Source organism: Fringilla coelebs, assembly GCF_963513975.1.
Source record: "Fringilla coelebs genome assembly, chromosome: 3".
Classification (NCBI taxonomy): domain Eukaryota; kingdom Metazoa; phylum Chordata; class Aves; order Passeriformes; family Fringillidae; genus Fringilla; species Fringilla coelebs.
Genome location: NC_140030.1, coordinates 65,161,945 through 65,183,157, shown reverse-complemented (window position 1 = coordinate 65,183,157; position 21,213 = coordinate 65,161,945). Strand labels below are relative to the sequence as shown.

Below are 21,213 nucleotides of genomic sequence, written 5' to 3'. Positions count from 1 at the left end.
CCTCTGCATCCCCACAGGGATATTGGCACAATCAAACAGTTCTGTAAGGTGCTTGTATACAGAGCACACATATGGGAGACAAACAGGAGGAACAGGAGATCTGTGTGCAGTCACAGGGCTTTGACCTCATTGCAGGTATGGAGATGTGATGGGATAGCTCCTGTGGGATGGGATTACTGGAATGTTGTCATGCAGGGCCACACGCTGTTTAGGAGAAACAGACCAGGAAGATGCAGTGGTGGAGTTACCCTCTATAAGAGACAACACATAGCATATACCAAGCTCTGTCTAGGGATGGATGATGGTCTAAGGGTCAGGAAAAAAGGACAGACCAGTAAGAGACACTGTTGTGGGTGTCTGCTGCAGGCTGTCTTATCAGTAGAAGGAAGCAGATAAGCCCTTCTACCAGCAGCTCAAAGCAGCCTCAAAGTCACAGGCACTGGTTCTTGTGGGGGTTTTTAGCCACCCTGACACCTGCTGAAGGAACACAGCAAAGACGAGTCTAACACTAGAGAAGGTTCCTAGAAAGCATTGGTGACAACTTCCTGTCACAGGTAGTAGAGGACCCCACAAGGAATGGTGTGCTGCTTGACTTCATGCTACCAAATGGGGAAGGCATTCTTGGAAATGTAAAAGGTTGGGAGCAGCCTTGGCTGCAGCAACCATAAGATTGTGGAGTTCATTATTAGGTGAAGAGGAAGCAGGGCAGCAAGTAAGATTATAACCATGGACATCAGGAGAGGTGACTTTAGACTCTTCAGGGATCTTCTTTGAAGAATCCCATAGGAACAGGCCCTGAGGGTAAGAATGATGCATAAGAGTTGAGATCACTTCGGCCAGGCTTAAGAGTGATACATTCCAACAAGAAAGAAATTAGGCCAGCAGGGCAAGAGACCTCCATGGATGAATGAAGAACTTACTTCATTCAAGTAAGTCATTACTTTAGCACAAGCAAGTGTCATCAGAGAGTCATTTCATAAACTTCAGCCATTTCATTTCAACAGATTTTGGATGCACTGACAAGTGTGTGTTTCTCAATCAAATACAGAGAGTGACCAGAGCTAATCTCTGCAGTGGAGAGAGCAGTGTTCTGTCTTTCTAATGCCATCCTCCAAGTTACCTCTGAGGAAGAAAGCTCAGTCTGAGTGAAGAGATCATTGCCTATATCAACTGACTGAGACAAAATGGATTTCCCCAGATTAGCAGAGGATTGCCTTACACTGGCAGGCAAGACTTCACCTTTAGGAGGCAGACCAGCAGCAGAAAGACAAGAGGCATCTCCACACATGCCCCGCTGCACTTACTGAGTGACTCTCCACGTGGGCCTTCTAAAATTGTCTGCGAACCACCTATTGCTCTTCCTTTGTGTCTATAAATGTCTCCCTAATAAATCAGCCTATCAGTTATTTATCACACATGTATAGATGTATTCCATTTCCTTTTCCTATTCTTTACACATTAAACCAAAAAGTGGATATTTTAACTACTTACTTTCTGGTAGACAGGAAACAATCACAGTTATGGGGCTGAACAACCACAGTTATGGGGCTGAATAGTCTCCTGGAAAGACATGCTTTCCCTGTAGATTCAATGTCCTCACAAAATTATTTTAGCACATTAACAGAAAAAGCTTGTGAAAATCTGACCAAGCAGCCACTTCCTTCCCCTCTACACCTCCCACCCCAGCAGTAATAGCACAACCTTTCAACCGTTTTTTTTTTTCCTGTAGAAGTCAATAATCACTGTGGCATAAGAATAAGCAGAAGTCAGGTGTCCTTCACTGTTCTGTTGACTTTGCTCCTGACCCACTCTGTGAGCTCTGTCCTTCCAACTGCACACAGAAGGGCATACCTAAGAGCAAGCCAGTATATAAACATCAAAAAGAACAATTAAACAGAAGCTTTGGTACTGAGAGCAGATCTCATGTTGAAAATACTCCCCAAACCCCAAAGAGCATTAGCTGAAAACAGCTGAGTGCATTGGCACACAAGAACGACAATGTAAAGATCCCTTTTGAAAGTTCAGTCTCTTCCATGGCTGTCCAGAAAACAACCTGTGTAAGGCAAAGTATGGCTGGACAGGAGGGAACATGGCTAGCAGCTGACAGATACCAAAAGTGTTCTGCAACTCCCATTCCAGGAAGGGGAGAGAAACACACCTCTCTCTCTTTGAGTCCTCATGAGCCACTTGCCAGGAATAAGACCTGTAGGTGATCCAGGTAGTCTGGGACAAGTCATTAGATGCTGAAAAAAGTCCTCTTTCTGCCCAACAATGTGATCAAACACGAAGAATATTTTTTTATTCTTAACCCATAATAGCAAATTTGATCACAGAGATTCAGCAAAAAAAACCAAAACAAACCACCTTTCTCCAACTATTTTGTATGAGCCTTAGGATGCCAATTTGATTTCAAGTTTTTTTAAGTGTAGTTTATGTCACTATACGCATTTGGATTTCAGTTAGACCTATATCCACAGATTTCTTTTTTAATCAGCTATTTTGATAAATAGTATGGTTATGAGGGAATTTACTTGAGGGTGAGATTTGCTTCCCTTGTACCAGTGTCCTAGAAGAGGAGAGAACTTAAGAGTTATTCCACACATTTATGCACCTGAGCAATGATGTCTAATACACTCTTCAGTAGGAGGCTGTCAGGAGAGTCATGGCTTCCACTGTTGAGCAAAAAGAGGCAAATTTCTGACACAAGAAGTCAGCATTAAGCAGCAGTGCACGTAGGCTTCCTTAATAAAAAGACAGAGGTAGAATCCAGAATCTCAATGTGCTATAATTTGCAGCTACATAGCATTAAAGAAAGAAAAATATTTCTGTTTATTACCATCATTATGGAGCTCCTAGAAATGCAGGCTAAAGCAGTTAAAGTTCGTTTCACTAGGATGTTATTACTGGAAAGACATAGAAACTTCAACAAACAGCTCCAGGATAGGCCATTTTCCTTAGGAAGTGCACCACCTTTTCCCAAATGCTTCAGTGTAGTGCCAAAGTGTTATACATATAACTGCTGTACAACATCCATGGGAAGCATGTACCCTTCAGAAACACTGTCCATTCACTTTTTTAATAAGCGTGTCTGTATCCAGATGTGACTACACACCTTTTCTGTGAGAACTGCCAGGAATTGTGCCTTGCCTGATGTGATGGTGCACCTTTCCTCCCAGCTATGTCCTTTTCTCCTAGCAGACAAAATTCTGTGGAAAAAGCAGTCTCTTCTGCATTTAGTTAAGCTGTATGCTTAGCAAGTCCTTGAAGAAACTGCTCTGGACCAAGGAATTTGGTGAACAGCTTTAAAAGACAGAGCCACACTATCAAACACAGCAATTACTGAACAGTGAATAGAGCCTGAACAACCATGCAGCAGTTAAGTATTTGATTCAGTGGCAGAGTAGGCAGCCTCATTACTCCCCAAAGTGTCATTTGAGGCAGTTCATAAGCTACAGCCAAATCCTAGTCTTAAGGCAGCAGCCTTGTTAGATGATGTTAAAGTACTTGGGAAAAAAAACCAAAAAACCACAACCCAAACAAAGAAAAAAACAAAACAAAAAGCCCCCAAACAAACCAAAACTAAACAACAACAGCAAAAATCCAACCAAGACAACAAATTGAAAAAGCCTCCCAAGCCTCCAAATAGCCAATAACTTTTGGGACAGGTTCACTACCAAATAGTGCAGACTTCAGAGACCACAATATCAAAGAACTGAGTGGACCACTTCACTTTTATGTGATAGTCTCCCTGAGGCACAGGCTAACTGTATCAGTATAGTCACTTCTGAAGCTTTTGTGTTTGAAAATGCTGACTTTATACATCCTGGATGACATCCACAAGCCATCATTTTAACACCTCTCTTTCTGACTCATGATGCATTGTTTGCAATAAAAAAAAATGCAGCAAAGTCGAATCCAGTGCCAGGTCCCCCCAGGATAAGCAGTGCAGCAAATTGATGGTATGGCTGCAAAACAATCTAGACATTTACTGCCAATAGCATGAGAACAAACCCAAGGAATCTGGACCCAGTCCAGCATAGCTTCTCTCCCATTCTTGTAAATGCAGCTTTGATCTCTGGGAAGCTCTGAAGCACAAGTCAGATAAGCTACTGGCACACAAATAGCCCCTATTCCAAGTAAACAGACAGTGCAAGCTTCTGGGAAGCCCAGGTAAGTAAACATTGCAATAAAACAACATGAAGTGTGAAAAAGCAAGAATTAAAGCAGAAGTAACTCTTCTTTGTAATGCCTCTTTTCCTTGTGCCAGACACTCTTGACCTATCTTCCCATCAAATCCTATGGAGCCCTGTTCTCTGATGAGTAGCAGGCTGGGTATTTCAGGACTGAAGCCCTTTGTTTCTCCACACAAGTACTACCAGGCTGTGCCGGAGCAGCACTGCCTGCAGTCCTGCCAGAACACCTCCGCCCTGACTGAGGAGAGGGATGATTCAGACCATTCATTTTATAAGTCCCTTGCTCCAAACTCCCTTTCTCCAAGTTGCCTAATAGCCTAATAATTCCCCACTTACCAGAAAAAAAGTTTTAAAAAGTAGCTACTCCACTGCAAAATTATCAACCTTTTTATAGTTCTACTATTTTGAGATATCATGTGACAGCAGAGTGTACAGGCCCACCAATAATTCAGAAGATAAACAGATCTGGAATTCAAAGGCTGATAAGAAACTTGTACCAATGGTACCAATGTCTTTAAGGCAACTTGAGGCCCTATAATTGCCCTTAGGAGCATTCTCATTCTTTGAAATGGATATTGTATGGTTATTTTTTTCAAGCAAGAATTACACCACTAATTGTTTACTTGCAAAATGCAGTTCAGTTCAATAAAGCCAGAGAGATCCAGACAGGGCAATAAGTACTTTCAGTCCATTAACAAGAGTAGAATATAAGTGTTTTAAGCGTGGTCAGATTTGCTACTTTTTCAATTTACTTTGCTTCAGAAGAATGACAACAGGGACAAAGTTGGCCCAGCCTTTTTAATGGTGCTGCACAAGCCTAAGCATGCATCTTCTTGCCAGACATCTTTAAAATTCCCCACACATAGCTCTTAGGACAAACTGAGCTTTGCACTACTCATGAGTTCAGCTACATAGGGTAGAATTACAGTTGTGCAAAACATTTGCAGCTCTGAAAAGAGAAAATCATTCAGTTACAAGTAACCCATGCAATATTTTAAATACTTCAAGGTCAATAAGCCTTGTTTTTATTTCAACTCCTATTCAGAGAATTTATTAAAAGACCTTTTGAAAAGGTTTTAAAAACCATGGGAAAGGAGCACACGTGATGTCTAGCTTTTTAGAGCTCATAAACAGAAGTACCCAAGTCCTTTACTAGGTGGACTTCAACTGATACCATGGGATACCTTTCCTGTTGTGACAGATGACTACAAAATTTAGTGTCCATCTCTTTGTAGAATTAACTACAGCAGGTAATAGCCTAGCTGAGCTTTTTCCCCCACTCTTTTAGAAGGAAAGTACTTGACACAATAGAGCAAGAATGGGATCTAGAATTGCTGTCTACAAGCTTTGTGTTTCATTTTGCCAAAGCCTGTGACACAATCAATAGTGTAACCTCTTTCCATACTCCTCTGGCATTAATAATCTGCCTTTGTCTGTATTTGTTTAAGGATTAAAAAAAAAAAAAAACAACTCAAAACAAACCATACCCCATTTCCTCCATGAGGATAAGTGCTCCTACTTTGTTTACCTGGGGGTGAAGGAATGGCTTAGCAATATTAACTATTGTTCTTTCTCAAATAATCTATTTCAAGTATTGGAAGAGTTGTCAATGATGCCTCACAAACACCAATGTATGTGGGTGAAAGGTAGTAACCCTGCTTGCTCAAGGGCAGATACAGGGACAAAGACTTCTCTTCATGTCAAAAGAACTAAGCACTTAACCACAGCACCGCTCTGTACTTTGCCACAGCAGTCAGCAGCAATCCTTGCTTGGAAAGCTCTGACATGAAGATAGCTTCCAAAAGGTAGCCACAGACAGCAGAAATACAAACACCACTGAAGAAAAAAGTTTAGCCAATAAGCTTCACCAAAATCACAAACCACACTGTAATATGTTAGAATGTCTTAGCCAGGTGGGACAGGGAATGGAAATACTTAAAAATTTGTTTATTTCCTAGGCTGACCAGGCAGCTCTGTATCTGCAAAATTTACCAAAAGATAGAAGATTATAACAACTGTTGTACATGTCTACATCTCAAGTACATGAATAGACAATCCAATGCAGTGGCAGCAGAGCCAGCAAACCAGCCTGGCAGGCAATCTCCATTTCCATCTGCTTGGCCACCAGCACCTCAGCATACAGAGCTCTTGGCTCTACTGACATGTGACCGGCAGAGCTCAGAGCACCATGACCATCGTGCCATGCAAGTGTCCATTAAAGCAGCCCTACTCTGCCAGCAGCAGTGTGTGAGCAGCTCTGACCAGATACAAGCCATGCCAGCCTGGCCCAACCAGGTCACCGAGTACAGCACCAGGAAACAGCAGAAAAGGCACAACTGCCAATTAACATAAGCCTCAACGCTCCACTTACTCAGCAGCCAGTTGTATTCAACACAAATTAGCTTCTCTTTCAGTACAAAGTCCCAATTAATCTTAAAGGCATGCAGGACACCAACAGACTCCCGATTTTCCTCATTTTATTTTTCTCCCTCTAAAAAGCAAAGCATAAAACACAATCCAACATTGCACTGCTTTGTAGTGCAGCACAAAATAAAGGTATTTGGAACGTGGCTTTAGCATTTATAATTGCACAACAGTGTGTTATATAACAGAAAAGCCAGATCTCATTGGATTTTCCCATTTAAAGATCCAAGAGTGCAATGGAGAGCAGAGGTTTAAGCACATGCACACAGTGATTTCACATCTTTTAATACCTACAAGCAGCTAAGTCTTCTCAAAAATTTACAGGCAAAACACGTTGTTAAAAAAAGTATTTCTGATATGTACCTCACAAACATATCTATGTTATGCTTCATATGCAGTCCATCTGGAGGATACAATAAATGCTGTTTTTACTTAAAGAATATTTAAGCAAAAGGAAAGTCTGACAAAAAGAAAGGGAGAAAACCTTGTGCAGAGAATGGAAAGGAGGTGCACTGTTGCTCAGCCAGTAAGTAATTAGAACCTCTTTGGCTGACTGTTTTTCCGCAGAGTAATATTCAATAATCCCTACACAGCATGAAGTATTTGAATCAGATGGGAAGGCTCTCATTATAATCACTATTGTCAGGATGTTCTGCAAAAACAAGTTCCCTCTCCCCAGAGAGAGAAACAAATACTGTTCCTGTAAATGCTACTAGACATTATATTTTTTCTCTAAGTCACAAGAATCTCCATGTGAAAAGGCAGTCATTGTAGCACAGATCTCAGAGGGACTGTTAATCAATAACTGGTTATTTTCCAATAACCACTCTCAGAAGGGAGCAGCTTTAAAACTGAAAAACAAGCTTTCCTCAAGTAAAGAGCATGCCTCAGTTTTTATAAATATATTTTTGTGCCATCTGGAGAAAAAAAATTTTATGAGGCTATGTAGTGAGAGGACATGGGGGAATTGACTTCAAACAGAAGGAGGGTAGGTTTAGAGTAGATTTAGAAAGGAATTGCCCACTGTGAGGGTGGGGAGGCACTACAACAGGTTGCCCAAGCAAGCTGTAGATCCCATTCCTGGAAGTGCTTAAGACCAGAGTGGATGGGCCTTTGAGCAACCTGGTCTAATGGAAGGTGTCCCTGCCCACAGCAGGGGGGGTAGAACTATATGAGCTTTAAAGTTTCTTCCAAAACAAACCATTCTGTGATTCTCTTGACTTGGGTAATTCTCGCTCACTCCCTGCCTCCTAGCTCGGTGTACTTCCACTACCTCAGGCCACCAAAATGAGGTCAGGTTGGATATTCTGTGAAAAGAATTTGCCAAGAATGAGGATGGCAAAAGTCCTTCAAAAGTAAGCCAATGCCTCCCCCTCTCCTCAGACACACATTACAACAGGTTTTATAACCACAGAGAAAAATTCAAAATCTTATCCTTCTTAAGGGTATTGGATTCTGTATACTTCAGAAGTTACTTACAGAACATCCCATCTATAAGCATGCAGTAACTCTACCAATCCACTATGTTTTAAGAAATATCTTGGCTCACTTTAAGCATAAAACACGTTACCAACACCAAAAATGCAAAAGTGAACCTTCTCGTGAAGTTGCTCCCTACCTTGTTTCCTTCTGAAGCTATGTTAGCTTATATAATTTCAAGAGCAGAGGTCTGCTTATGTGACTCACTGGATGAAGTGTGTTAAATCACACTCCTTGGAGCCATGAAAGGGGCACACAAAAGTGAATGGAAGAGGGAGCATAACCTCTCTCCCTAATACAGACTCCATTCCTTCCGAAAGCTCCCAGGAACTCATCAGGTCAGGTTTACAAACCCATATTGCTGTTTTCCCTACTTAAAAAATAAAACAAAACAAAACCAACCACACCCCCCACACCTCCCTCACAAAAAAATCCAGGAACACAGAAGAGGCTAATGACATCTTAAAAGTATCCCTGCCCAAGAACTCTACTGAAAGCTGGCTGGCAGACTTTGACATCAGCAAACCTTTGTGCCTTGATGTATAGAAAAAAACAAAACAAAACAAAAAACTAACAAAACAAAAACCCCAAACAAACAACAACAACAAAAAAAACCAAAAACAAAAACAAAAAACAAAAAACAAACCAAAAAAAATACCCAACAACAACAACAAAAAAAAATCTCAGTTTAAACATCTGGAACTAGATTTCAGGGAAAAGAACTTGCTACTGGCAATCATCTAGATACTTTTGAAAAGAAATCCTAGGACAAGTTTAAGAAAAGTCCACAATCCAAGCCTGGAGAATAAAGAAAGACTAAACAGCAGCACTCTCTCAAAGAGTAAGCTAAATCTTCATGGAGATTAGTTAAGAGTTCCCTTAAAGGAAACTGCTAGTAGCAGCAAACCACACTGAACTGTTTACAGTCAGGCAAGAGCAGGGCCTGTATGCAGAGCTAAAAATGAGCAGAAATCACCTCTGCAAACCTTGGGGTCAGGGGCCTTTTCAGAACTGCAACACAATTATCATGGAGATGCTGTCTTCACTTTTCAGGAAAGAAGATCACACCATCATACTATCACCTTAAATATTTCAGTCCTGGAACATTGCTCATCATGCAGATACCACAGACATGTGAAATCTGAAAGGAATTGTAAAACAAGTCAACCAAAACAGGAGGCATCCACAAGCATTTCTGTGCTCTGTGAGCACCGCAGTCTGCACAGTACATCTTTGCCTTGCATCAGTTACTGACTATAAAGATTTAAGTTGAACATACTGTAGCGAACAGCCAGGCTGTGCTACAGGCAGCCTTCAGTGACACTGAGCATGTGAGGTATGGTTTACAGCAGTATAACTCTACCTAACTCATAGGGATGGTGAGGCTCATAGAAGCTCCCTGGACACAAACTATGACAATTGTGTTTCCTAAAACTGACAATAACCTGGTAGAGAAAAATAGTAACACATAAATAGACCAATACATTACAGCATAATTCAGGAAAAAAACAAATTGGAAGTGTAAGAACATATCAAAACAGTGATAACCCAGGCACAACAAGCACAAACTACTTGGTCTGCAGCCTCGTTTTATTGCCAATACCTCACTCAGCAGCTGGTTGTTGCTGTCCCTTTCTGGTTTACAGATGGCAACTGCCATCTGCTTTTTTCCTTACCTCTTATTTTGCAGTTCAGACTGCAAGTAAACACATCACTACCATAGTTAGGCGGCTAGTAAAGGTTGTTTGTGTTTAGAAAAACCCAATAAAACAAAACCTACTTTTTCTTCCTTTGCTGCAGGGAATGAGAGTGAGGTAAATATCTTTTCAGTTTTCTAGTGAAAGGCAGTACACGCCAAAAGTGAAAGTGGCATTATCTAGAATTTGTATGGACTGCGTGTCCAAGATGGGATGTACATTCCTCAATGAAAGCACTGGTATAATTAAGAAGAAATGACAGGCAAGAAGGTTCATCAGATTGTCTTCCACCACACTGCCACTCCTGCACTATAAACTAGTGCAAACTCCACTGACGTGACATCTCTGCCTTTAGAAACAGCTCAGATGTGTTAGGTGTGATTAGTGGTGTCTTAGCACACAAGCCAAAATTCAGTACTGTAATTTTCACCAGTGCATTTAGTCAGCATGCAGGCGATGAGGCAATTGACTTTGAATAAAGGAAAAAAACCCAAAGCCAGAACTGGCTGTGTGAAAGAATGACTTCTTATGTCAAGGGCGGGTAACTGGATAAACCTGCATTTCCAAAACAGCTTTCAGAAAAGCTTCCTGAAGCAGAATTGAGAAACAAGATAGCTTTGTACACTAAGATACAACAGTATGAATCAAGTTCTGTCAGCACTTCCATAATACGCCTTGCCTGTGCACAAGCTTAAAATGAAGCTTAAAAAGATCAGGAATTCAGGAATGAAAAAAAACCCCACCCAAGCCTCTTCAGCACATTTTACAAAATGTTCTAGAGTATCATGAGATTTTAGGTCAAGGATCTTTCACTGGACTTTCAACTGTTTAGACTGTCTGCCTAGGACATCAGCGCTACAAACATATGCTCAGCAATCAAATCAGAACTCAGGCATCCTACAGAAAACTGAGTTTTGAAAGTGTTAGTTCCTCAAACCTTTTCATTCTTGCCTCCCAGGAGAAAGATGATAAAAATTCTGATTTTTTCTCTATCATTGACTATCCTCAGATCTTTCAGGGAGCATCCCTTTCCTTGATTAGGAAAGAGCACATTTTTAGCACAGCATACCATGCAATGGGAGGTGGATATGGCACTGTACTGCAGCAAAGCTCTTCTGAAGACAAAATTCACCAGCTGGAGTATTTCCTGTAAGGGTGTGCCATGGCACCAGCCTCATTCCATAGCCCTTCAATGCTAAACAAAAAGCCAGGGGCAGAGCACAGAAGAGATCTGTGAGCAGTTGTGCTTGGTGTACCAGATTGTAGAAGGAGAGTTGGTCCTTTGTCAGCTTCAGATATAAGAAGACAACTCAGAAGAATGTTGACAGTGAAAATAAATTAATCAATCAACCTCTGTGTGAAGACTAGGCCAATTAGTAGGCATTACTGGAGGCTTGGACTGCAGTGATGTGAAACAAAAGAAATAAAGACTGATGAGCAAGTGGCCAGCAACCAAACTACGAACTCTAAGTACATTGAGTCGCTTCTGGGAAACCCAGTACCTTAACCACTTCTCCTGGCTTCTTGAGGGTTTTGGAAAACTCTCAGAACAGGAGGCAGAGAGTCTGTTTGCCTAGGAATTAAGCTGATTGTAGATCTGGCCTCCAACATGCACTATTGAAGACCACTTGCTGTGATTAGAGACCAGTTGCAAAACCACAAATGTGATTTTTACCAGGAAACTTCTGCTTTCCCGGAAGCCATCCCTACAGACACTAGTACCAAAAAAAGAGTGCTTCATCTAACTGAATTTTTATTCCTGTGTGATAGGCATCAACTGGAAGGCCTCTGTTATTTGGAATCTCTGCTACTTGCCACATTTTACATCTCAGCAGATACCTATGCTTGATTTGTTCCAACTCTTAATTCCAAACCCAGTTTCTTCTTGTTGACAACTGCACAGATAAACTGCATAAAAATGTGCAGAAATATAGCTAATCCCTGAGAAAAACTATGTTTCCTCCAGAGAGCTGAAGAGCAAAATTAAGCTTCAACAGATCTGAAACAACTGGATGAAAATCTATTTTTCCAGAATAAAAGGGAACAAAAATTTCAACAGACAATAAAAGGCAATCTTGTACCACCATCCCATTGAAGCTACAGAAGGTATTAATCTACGTCAAAACAACTTGGAGTTCCCCAGCAGAAAAACACAGAGTACAGCTACAGGTCTGTGCCAGTACTGACAAAGCAGTTCAGTTTTCCACTGGTATAGCCTGCTCCAAACTCCTTGCCTCTTCCACTACAACAGGGACACAAGTCTGCTTTCTGGAGAAACTTGCATCCAGGTTACGCTGCAGTGACCTGCCTTCTGGAACTTTGTTTATTCTAGCCATTATCAGCAAGTTAATCATTTAAAGGAGAAAGTGAAGCTAGGATGCAAGTAGTTCTCCTCTGAAACTGCCAGCATAAAAAGAAAATTTATACCATCTGCATGTTACCCCTAGTCATTCCTCCCTTGAACTTGACTAAGCAGTTAATGCTACATCTATACACTAAGATGGGGCTTGGGACAATTCAGTTATTTAATGGCTGTCATAGACCTATAAATCAATGAGAGTTTTATGCAGAATTTAGTAAATATGATTCCACTCCACTGAAAAAGAAAAATCATTTACTTCAAGCAGCAAGTCTTCAGAGTCCAAGTTTTAGAACACTCCCTAATTTCATTTCTGATATTTCATCTGCATCTGCATTTTTTTCTTATTACACATTGGCTCTTAGTGTTTCTTACATTATTGCATAAATCTGACCCACAGACATCAGTGTCCACTCAAATCAGTGTCAACTCAATGCATCTAAAACTCGTGAGTTTCAAGCAGTGCTTGGCTCTAAAACAAGTGCACTGTGAGATGCACCTTCAGCAACTGAAGGTAGTTCATTAAAACAGACCAAATTTCATCAATCATTGCAGCATTTGTTTTGGCATATTACTGTTGTGGTCTCAGGATGGGCAGACTAGATTAACTAATACCATAGCATATCTCAGCAAACAAACAAAAAATCCCACATCCACAAATCACTTCTGAAGAGAACTCTGATAATGCCAAGAGACTCTTTTGAGATGCTGTCATTCAGAACTCTTAATTCTCAAATAACAGAAAAACAAGGTCTCCAGTTTTAAAGTACAGATTGAATTTAAAGAAGCCAGAAAAAACTAAAAAGGCACAAAAATTATTCTGTAGGTAGATAAGAAAGCAAAGAATGCACACATGTGAGCTTGTGTAGGAAGAAAAATTATGTACTCCCACTGAATCAGCTGATCCTGGTAATACACAGAGCTCCATCACCACTCACAGCCACAAGCAACGCTCTAGGCCAGTGCTCATTAATTTCTCTGGAGTTCAGCATGACAAGCAAAAGCTTTTCCCTTAAAAATAAATTCAGACTGCTGTGTACCTGGGTACAAAGCCAGTTTAGAGTGAATGAGCAGATACAGCAGTTTCTGAGCAAGCTTTGCAAACAGCAGCAAGAGCACCAAGACTCTTGACAAAACCACAATCACAAAAACATCAGGTGATAGAAGTGCAACATATTTCTTTTAAAAACATGAGCTTAGCTATTGCCTTAATTTTTCACTGCTAAATAAAAACATGGTACTACCTAGGTGTGTCATGCAGTACAATAGGACACAGGAATCCATTTCTTCTTGCTGTCAACTTATTCCAAAGTTGTGTTACTGTATAAAGTCCATGAAATAGTATTATCGGCATATTTTCAGGGAAAAAACCCGCAACAAGACCTCAGAGAATTTCAGGATTCTTGGACAGATCTATCACTTTCCAGGTTTCTCTTTTTCCTCATAAGAAATGGCCATTAAGCTACATTCCCTTTACACTTATTTTCTACACAGAATCATATACCAAATTCCAGGTTTTTAGAGTAATTTACAGAGGTAGTAGTGAATAGGGAAAAACTCCACTCCTTGCTGTCAATCTTTCATGAGTGGTGTTTCTGATACAAAAATTTTCTTGATAATTATCTCAAACTGAACACCAATCTTTTTGGAACTTCAACAAGCATCCTGTCCTGCAAGTACGGTAGTCAAATGTTGCATCCTATTCCCACCAGGACAGTTCTGCTGAACACCATGTTATCATTTAGATCTTGGTCGAAATAACCCCATTTACTTAAAAAAAGCTATTTTGCAAACTTCAGTCTTTCCTTAAAAGGGATTATCCTAGTTCACATGCCAAGTTCAACTGAATGCAAATAACTTAAACTTCCAAAATTATCAACATCATACTTTTTTTTACTTTTGCCATCAATGCACTCAGTGTCAAGTATGCTCCCTGAGCACACGAATAGACCACAGGCTGTTTCCCCCCAAAAAAGTAGTCACCAAAAGAACTGAACAAAATCCTCCAGAATCAGCAGTGGAAGCCTCTTCTCATGGGGCTGAGCTAGAAGTGTAAGGTGATTCTCACCCAGCACAGATAAGCACTGTCAGTAATCCCAGCACACACTTTGGTGAACAGGCTGTGTTACAACACAAGCCAAGTCCTCAGACCTTGGACTTTCACTCTGAAAGCCAGAGGGACTGAACAAATCAGATTTGCTCTATTGGTAAACACATTCCCTGCTATTCCTCAAACTTCCAGCATAGTCTCTTTACTCCTTATAAATTTCTTCATGTTAGGATCTCTTTGTCACAGTTAAAAATAGGATGCTTCCTGCTACCTGGCACCTACAGCTATGAATGGGGACTCCCTACAAACAGAGGCAGCAGTTTCCTGAAAAAAACACAAGTTCGTTTGTACACCCAACAGCTACACTGTAAACAATGAATGTAGGGCTTTTTAAAGAACGTACCTCCCAGACACTTTGAGAGGCATTTTAAAAGACCTCATTGCCATCTACAATTGCCTTGTGAGGGGAAGAGGAGGGGCAGACACTGATTTCCATGCTGACCAGTTACAGGACCTGAGGAAATGGCCTGAAGTTGGGTCAGGGGAGGTTTAGATTAGAATCAGAAAAAGATTCTTCACCCAGATGGTGGCTGGGCACTGGAACAGGCTCCCCAGGGAAGTGGTCACAGAACCAATCCTGACAGAGTTGGAGAAATGTTTGGACAATACTCTTGAGCACATGGTGCGACTCTCAGGGATGGTCCTGTGATGGGCCAGGAGTTGGACCCAACGATCCTTGTGGATCCCTTCCAACTCACCTTTTTCCGTGATTCTGTAAATAAATGTCCAGAAGAATCACAGATACTTTTGGACCCCTCTTCTCCCAGCCCTGGCTAGCAGAAATAAAGGAAGTGCACAGACATCAGCAGAATTCACTGGAAAGTGCAGGACACCAGACCACACTGTCTGGGTTTTCAGCCCTGCCCCTTTACACAACCAGTATCAAAATGAGAATTGGTTCCTTTCCTTCCTTCCGTCCACTCTTACCACTCACTTTGCCTCAAACGCAGACGGGCAAGATAGGGCTACATATTTTCAGAAAAGCCTCCAGAACTTGATTTAGTAAGCCAGTTCATCAGCCTTTAACAATTGCTCACTGTTTTGCCCCAAACAAACCGGAGGTCAGCCTCCTGACCAGCATCAAGAGGCCCACTGAGAGCCACCATCCCAGGAAGTTTTGCTGGTTTAATGTGTGGTGAAAGCCAGAGACTCCGCTGTCATTCTGGATCCTGCCTGAGGCACAGACTCTGCAGCGTGGGATAAAATTACACTTCCACACCCCATGCTATACCTGTTTTGTAAGTATACAGTTTCAGTTTCCAGGACTATCAGTTTAATGCCCTTGAAGATGCCAAGTTCCCTTTTCTTTCAGGCATTTTAAATTTGCTCTGGATACAGACACACAACTGAACTAAAAATTAGAAAATCTGAGTCTAAAAAGAAATACGTGTTTCACTAACACATACGGAACATGGCGACTAAGCACCCAAATGGTCATAAGAAATCTCCTCCATGTCTCTGGAAGAACAAATCTTTCACCTGAAATGAGCAATATGCACAAATATTACCAGTCACAGAACAGTTGCAAAATCTGCTGGTGATCACTGACATCACTGTCGTTCACCAAAGGACTGAAAAAAGCCCTTCTCTTGTTTTCAAGATGACAAAGAATCAGTGCTACTCTTCAGAAAGCTAAGGCAGGTAAGTCTAGCTTTGTATTAGCAATACTCACTCAGCAGATTAGAGGTGTTTTGATGAGTTTTAAATAAGAGGATGGTGAAGGATTCCATTGCTAAATTGAGACTTTTCATTAATTTGTCACCAATGTCGTAATTATTTCAGTTATTAAGTATTCAAATCCATAACCCAGAAACACGAGCATTCCTTTTCCAGCCTCGTCAAGTGATAGTTTTAGAAACACATTATCAGTTGAGAAGAAACACAACAGTTGAGAGGGTCCTTCTCCTAAGAGAAAGGAGAGGAAACATCACTTTAAAATTTCATAAAATTGAGTAAGGTTTTAAGTCTACATCCAAGGAGCACAAAATTAACAGAGCAGAGGAGGGAAATCCTCTAAGGCAGATTGAATTGCTTGTGCCTGAATTCAAGGAATGGTTTAAGTTGAAATTCACACACATGGGATGGATACCTAATTACACACTAATCTATTCAAAGTCATATATTTGTGATTTATGTACAGAACCACATACACACATTCTCTTCAGTCACAGAAACAATATCTGTTTTATTACACAAGCTTTAAGGAAACATTGAGGCTGTTAAGTACGTGGTTCTCTTCCTGTTTTGCCTGGTGTCTTTGTGAATATAGCTGTAGAACTGCAGGAAAACTGTTAACTAAGCCAAAAAAACAATTCAAGTGCAGAATAAGCTTCTGTAAAGCCACAGAAATTGTATTTGAAGAGTGCACTATGTAGTAAAATTCCTGTATGTTATAACAGGAAAGAAGAATAAATACTGTTAATAAAGGTAAAAAAGGATATTCAAAGTAATTTTTATTTGCACTCTTCTACTACACAACAGGATCTCAAGACCCTGAAAGAGTGGGTGCCATACAGATATATAACAAATATGCAGGCCTTGTCCCAAAGCCAAGAGGAGGAAAGGAAGTTAAAATATTTGTTGAAAAAGCAGTAAATACAGTTCACATCAAAGCAAAGGAAGCATCAGGAGCACACAGCTATAAAGGTCACTGCACGCTTTTAATATCTCCAACATTGTCATTACTTGTTTTCACTGGAGAAACAAACTCATTTTGCCTACCAGACTCCTCCAATTACAATGCAGACAGCCAGACAAGCAAAGGAATGGCCAGTACTAAAATCAATTTACAGAAAACCTCACAAAGGCCAGCCACTTTAAGATCCACATAAATATTTGTTTCTGAGATGATAGAACAACTCTCATAAAAAGTCTAATCAAGGCTTAGTAGTCTGAGAAGACCTGAACTATGAAAATATTGATTATTTTAAAACTTGTGATGATATAGAGATACTCTTAATGGAGGAAGGAACTTCTTTGGAGTATCAGATCCATTAAAGGCCTCGTGGGTTTTAAACTGCTGTACAAAGACAGGTCTAGCACGATAACAGAAACTGCTGATGAAGACAACATTTAGCCCATCTCCCACAAAGATGACCCTGACTTAGAGTGTGCTAGAGAGAAAAAAAACATTAATAAACATCTCAGTAGCTGCAGGGGCTTGCTGAGCAAAAACAATAGGTAAAGAACTAAGAAAGGCAAACCCTGTAAAGAAGCAAGAGAAAACAGACACTAAAGATTCACAAAAGCCCCATGTGGGTCCATCACCCAGTCAGAGCTGCACTGGAGTGACCTTTCTCGGTACCAGGTGAGAAGAACAGCACCCTGAGTACATGCATTCTTCATTACCAGGCATTCCAGCCTAACCCACCTAATGACTGATAACATTCAACTGTACAGACACAGGTATTTACCCACAGTATCACTGTGCAAATGGTGTACTGTTCTAGAGACACTATGAGCTATTTTAAATATTTAGTAAAATGAAAAGCAAATTAATATTGTTCCAGAATATTTTGTACCATTTCCTAAATTATTTCTCACCAGGAGCAGTCAAGGTAAGCTGACAAATTTTTTATCTTCTTAAAACTGCGTGAACTTGTTTGCTTGCTATCTGTTCTACTGTTCACATGCATCTGCTTACATTTCACAGCAACAAGAGAAAATAAAGGAATAATCAAAAATCAAATCTCAGTTAAAACAAGAGAGACAAAGGATAAGCACATATGTGTAGCTCCTGCAAGTAGAAAAGAGTAGCTAAGTCAACAAACTGTTGGGAAACTAGCAGTGCCATTGAACAAACCAGGCAAATTATTGATTTTTAGCTTTATGGACTGTTGACTCTGGAAGCCATCCAGTGGGTGATAAAGGAAAGTAATATGCTTCTTAAAACATTAAGAACTCAATAACCTCATGCTAGAGTTTGGATCTCCATTTTATATGGGCAGTTTCAAATACACAGAAGAGCAGGTAACTGCATACACAAGACCCTAACACAACAGGCATATTAACAATGACTAGCAATACAGATTTTATCATGAAGCTCTAACCAGTTAAGATTTTTACTATTCTGAGAAAAAAAAGAGTACAAGCTGCAAACTCAAAAAACCCCACAAACAAGACCTGAGTTCTGAATTTGTTTGTAAAACCTATCAAGCTAGCTATCTTTCTCCTTCAGAAAAATAAAATAATCAGTTAGCTGTAAATTATTCAGATCTAATAAATACACATACTATAAATTTGCTATTTAAATGCTTTCTAGTCTCTCCTGTTACATGGTAGAATGGTAAAACTGAAATTTAAAACAGTGTCTTGAGGCTCCAAACTAACATTTGTTTTGTAAACAAAAACTGGTGCAATCCACCCCTTCTCTCCACCCCCCCAAAAGGAGTGCTCATACACATAGAACCACTCAAAGAAAAAAAAAAAAAAAAAATGCAGTCACAATTGTAAGTAGTAGAATCCCTGCCAGACTAAGAGAGTTTAAATACTAGGATCCATGTGGGAAATAGGAATTAAATGATACAAGGCAGACAGTGGCTACACAGGCTTGACAGACCTGCTATAAATCAATGGACATCAGCATCCCTCTGCCACCACTGCTTACCTACCCTAAGCACCACAAATATTTTTCTTAAACAATTTGTTGGGTTTGTGTTTTCTGTCTGTTTCGTTTTGTTGTCAGACAAAAAGTCAGCATACTAGAACAATGTGTATTTTTTTATACTCTGCCAAAGGCACACTGCCCCTCCTGCACGAGTGGAAGTATAGACAGTTTCACATTGTCTTTGGCTAAGCTGTCTTCTGTAACAGGCAAGCACTGCATTCTGTACTCCCCAAGCCTACCCTTGTTTTTAACAGTTATTTACCCAGACTGTAAACAGAAGTCAAAGTAAACACACAAAAGCTCACTCATATATTTCAGATGCAGGACCATTATCCCTACCAGAAGAAATGTGATTAATAACTAAAAAGTATTTATTTCTTCATAGCCAAAGCAGCTGATTGCATAACAAGCCAAGGGATTTAAACACACCTATCATGCACAGCACATTTGTGAGTGCCAAACTGCACCAGTCACTTACAGACTCTCTGTAGCACACTGAAGAGCTAATAAAACACTGCTGTGCCTGCTGTGCAGCATATCCCACAGGCAGCCCTGACTGCACTGCAGAACAGCAACATACCTTTCAGTCTTGTAGAATTCCCATTTTTTTGCTGCTCATCCTCTTCATTAATGGTGAATAAACCCGGGGGATTTGGCCTGGCACTTTTCTTCAGTCTCTCTTGTCGGAGGGCAGTAGTTGAACCAGGCATGCTGCTGCTGCCTCTTGCTTATTAAAAAAAAGTAAGAAACTCCAGCCCCTGATTAGCCGCTAGCTGCAACGCTGTCTGTTCATTTGAGCACTTGTAACAGATCCCCTATGGATAAGCAGTATGCAAACAGCTGACAAATACCAACATCCAGTCGGCAGGAAAGGCTTGCAGTCGTTCCCCTCCTTGAAGAAAAGCCCTAATCAAAGGCACACTGGTTTGGATGCTACTCTTGGCTGTCTTAACCTGTTCAATCAGATCCCAGCCCACAGCTCCAGGTTCCTTGCAGCAACACCTTCTTCCCCGCAACCTTCTTCCAGCTACAGCACACTAAAATATTCAGCACGCAGTACAAGAGGAGAAAATATGATACGCCGCTGTTAACAGTTGCCCTGACAACACGGACACATCCTAATCAAAGGAGGGTCTATGAGTGCTGTCTCCTCAGCTGCAGCGAGCCAGCCTTGGGAACGCTGTCTCCTGCACGCTTGTGGAGAGCTGGAAGCTCCTCGGCAGCAGGGGCTGCTCCTTCCTCCTCTCCAGGCAGCGGGAGAATGGAGCTGCGGTTGCACAAGCAGATGAGCACAGAGTGAAAAGAAGCCTGGAAGGCGCCAGGCATGAACCTGCTTTTTGCTCAGCTGTTCTGCTTATTCATGTTTAAAAATTTCAGCCTAACCTAAAACAATGAGGATGAGTCCTCTTCTGTATTTGGAAGTGCTGGGTGTCGTGTGTGCCACCGCCCCCCACCCCCTTAATCACCTTCCTATGCGGTACATACCTTTTGCATTAGGAATGCATACACCCTCAATTACAGGCAGGTGTTGGAACATTCTTTTCCACACGTGAAAATGCAAAAATGAGAATTTCTAGCTTATGTGGAAATCGTGGGGCAACAAAATTCTGAAAATTCTGTACCATGCCATTAGTTTTTACAGCACCAACCTTTAACATACACTTTGCAAAATGAGCAAAATCCAAACAGCCCAGGTAGTTTTAATTAATTGATTTCCCTCATAGGCTGGCATTCTGGATTTTCTTAAGCCATTTACAACACAATGCTTGCTCACAAGTTTTGCAATCTGAATGTTTAATCCTTCGCAGCTGCAAATGCCACTATGCAACATGCCGGATATTTCACCTAAGAGACACCTTTAACTTCATCCACTTCCACCTCAATTCAGTGTGTGCTCACTATTTCAAAATGCTACTGAAGAAAAACTGACAGCTAGAATCACTCTATAATTTTAAAAGGACATTATTTTCCTCACTTCAGGGTTGTTTTGTTTTGGTTTGTTTTTTGTTTGTTTTTTTAAGGGAATCTTGATGTAACCTGATCAGCCACCACAAGATGGCACAGACATTAGCTGACAAGTCTATAGGTGGCTCATTGAAAACTGCAAGTTGCACAGATGAATGTGATCACCTCAATGACACAGGTAACAAAACCGAAGAAGTGTCAGAATTTATGACAGGAACTATGCTGACTGCCACAGTGGCCTGGGATGCTCTTTACAGAGGAGTCCTGGATCATGCTCAGCTGGCAGGATAGCTCTGTCCTTGCACATCTCAGGCTCATGAGCCAGGATCACAGCGGATCGAGCAGAACACAGCACCACCTGAAGGCTCAGCTGCACCGTT

The 21,213-nt window shown here is 40.9% G+C and overlaps 1 protein-coding gene across 1 annotated transcript in view; it reads right to left on the bottom strand.

Annotated features, from left to right (window-relative positions):
• MAP7 (microtubule associated protein 7) overlaps positions 1–19,578 on the bottom strand; it is a gene marked incomplete at its 5' end in the record, with an annotated part of 96,650 nt that extends 77,072 nt beyond the window's left edge. Inside the window, one exon of the mRNA XM_084202324.1 lies at positions 19,449–19,578. Coding sequence (XP_084058450.1) covers positions 19,449–19,578 — 130 coding nt within the window. The remainder of the gene's footprint in view (positions 1–19,448) is intronic.
• Positions 19,579–21,213: the final 1,635 nt, after the last annotated feature.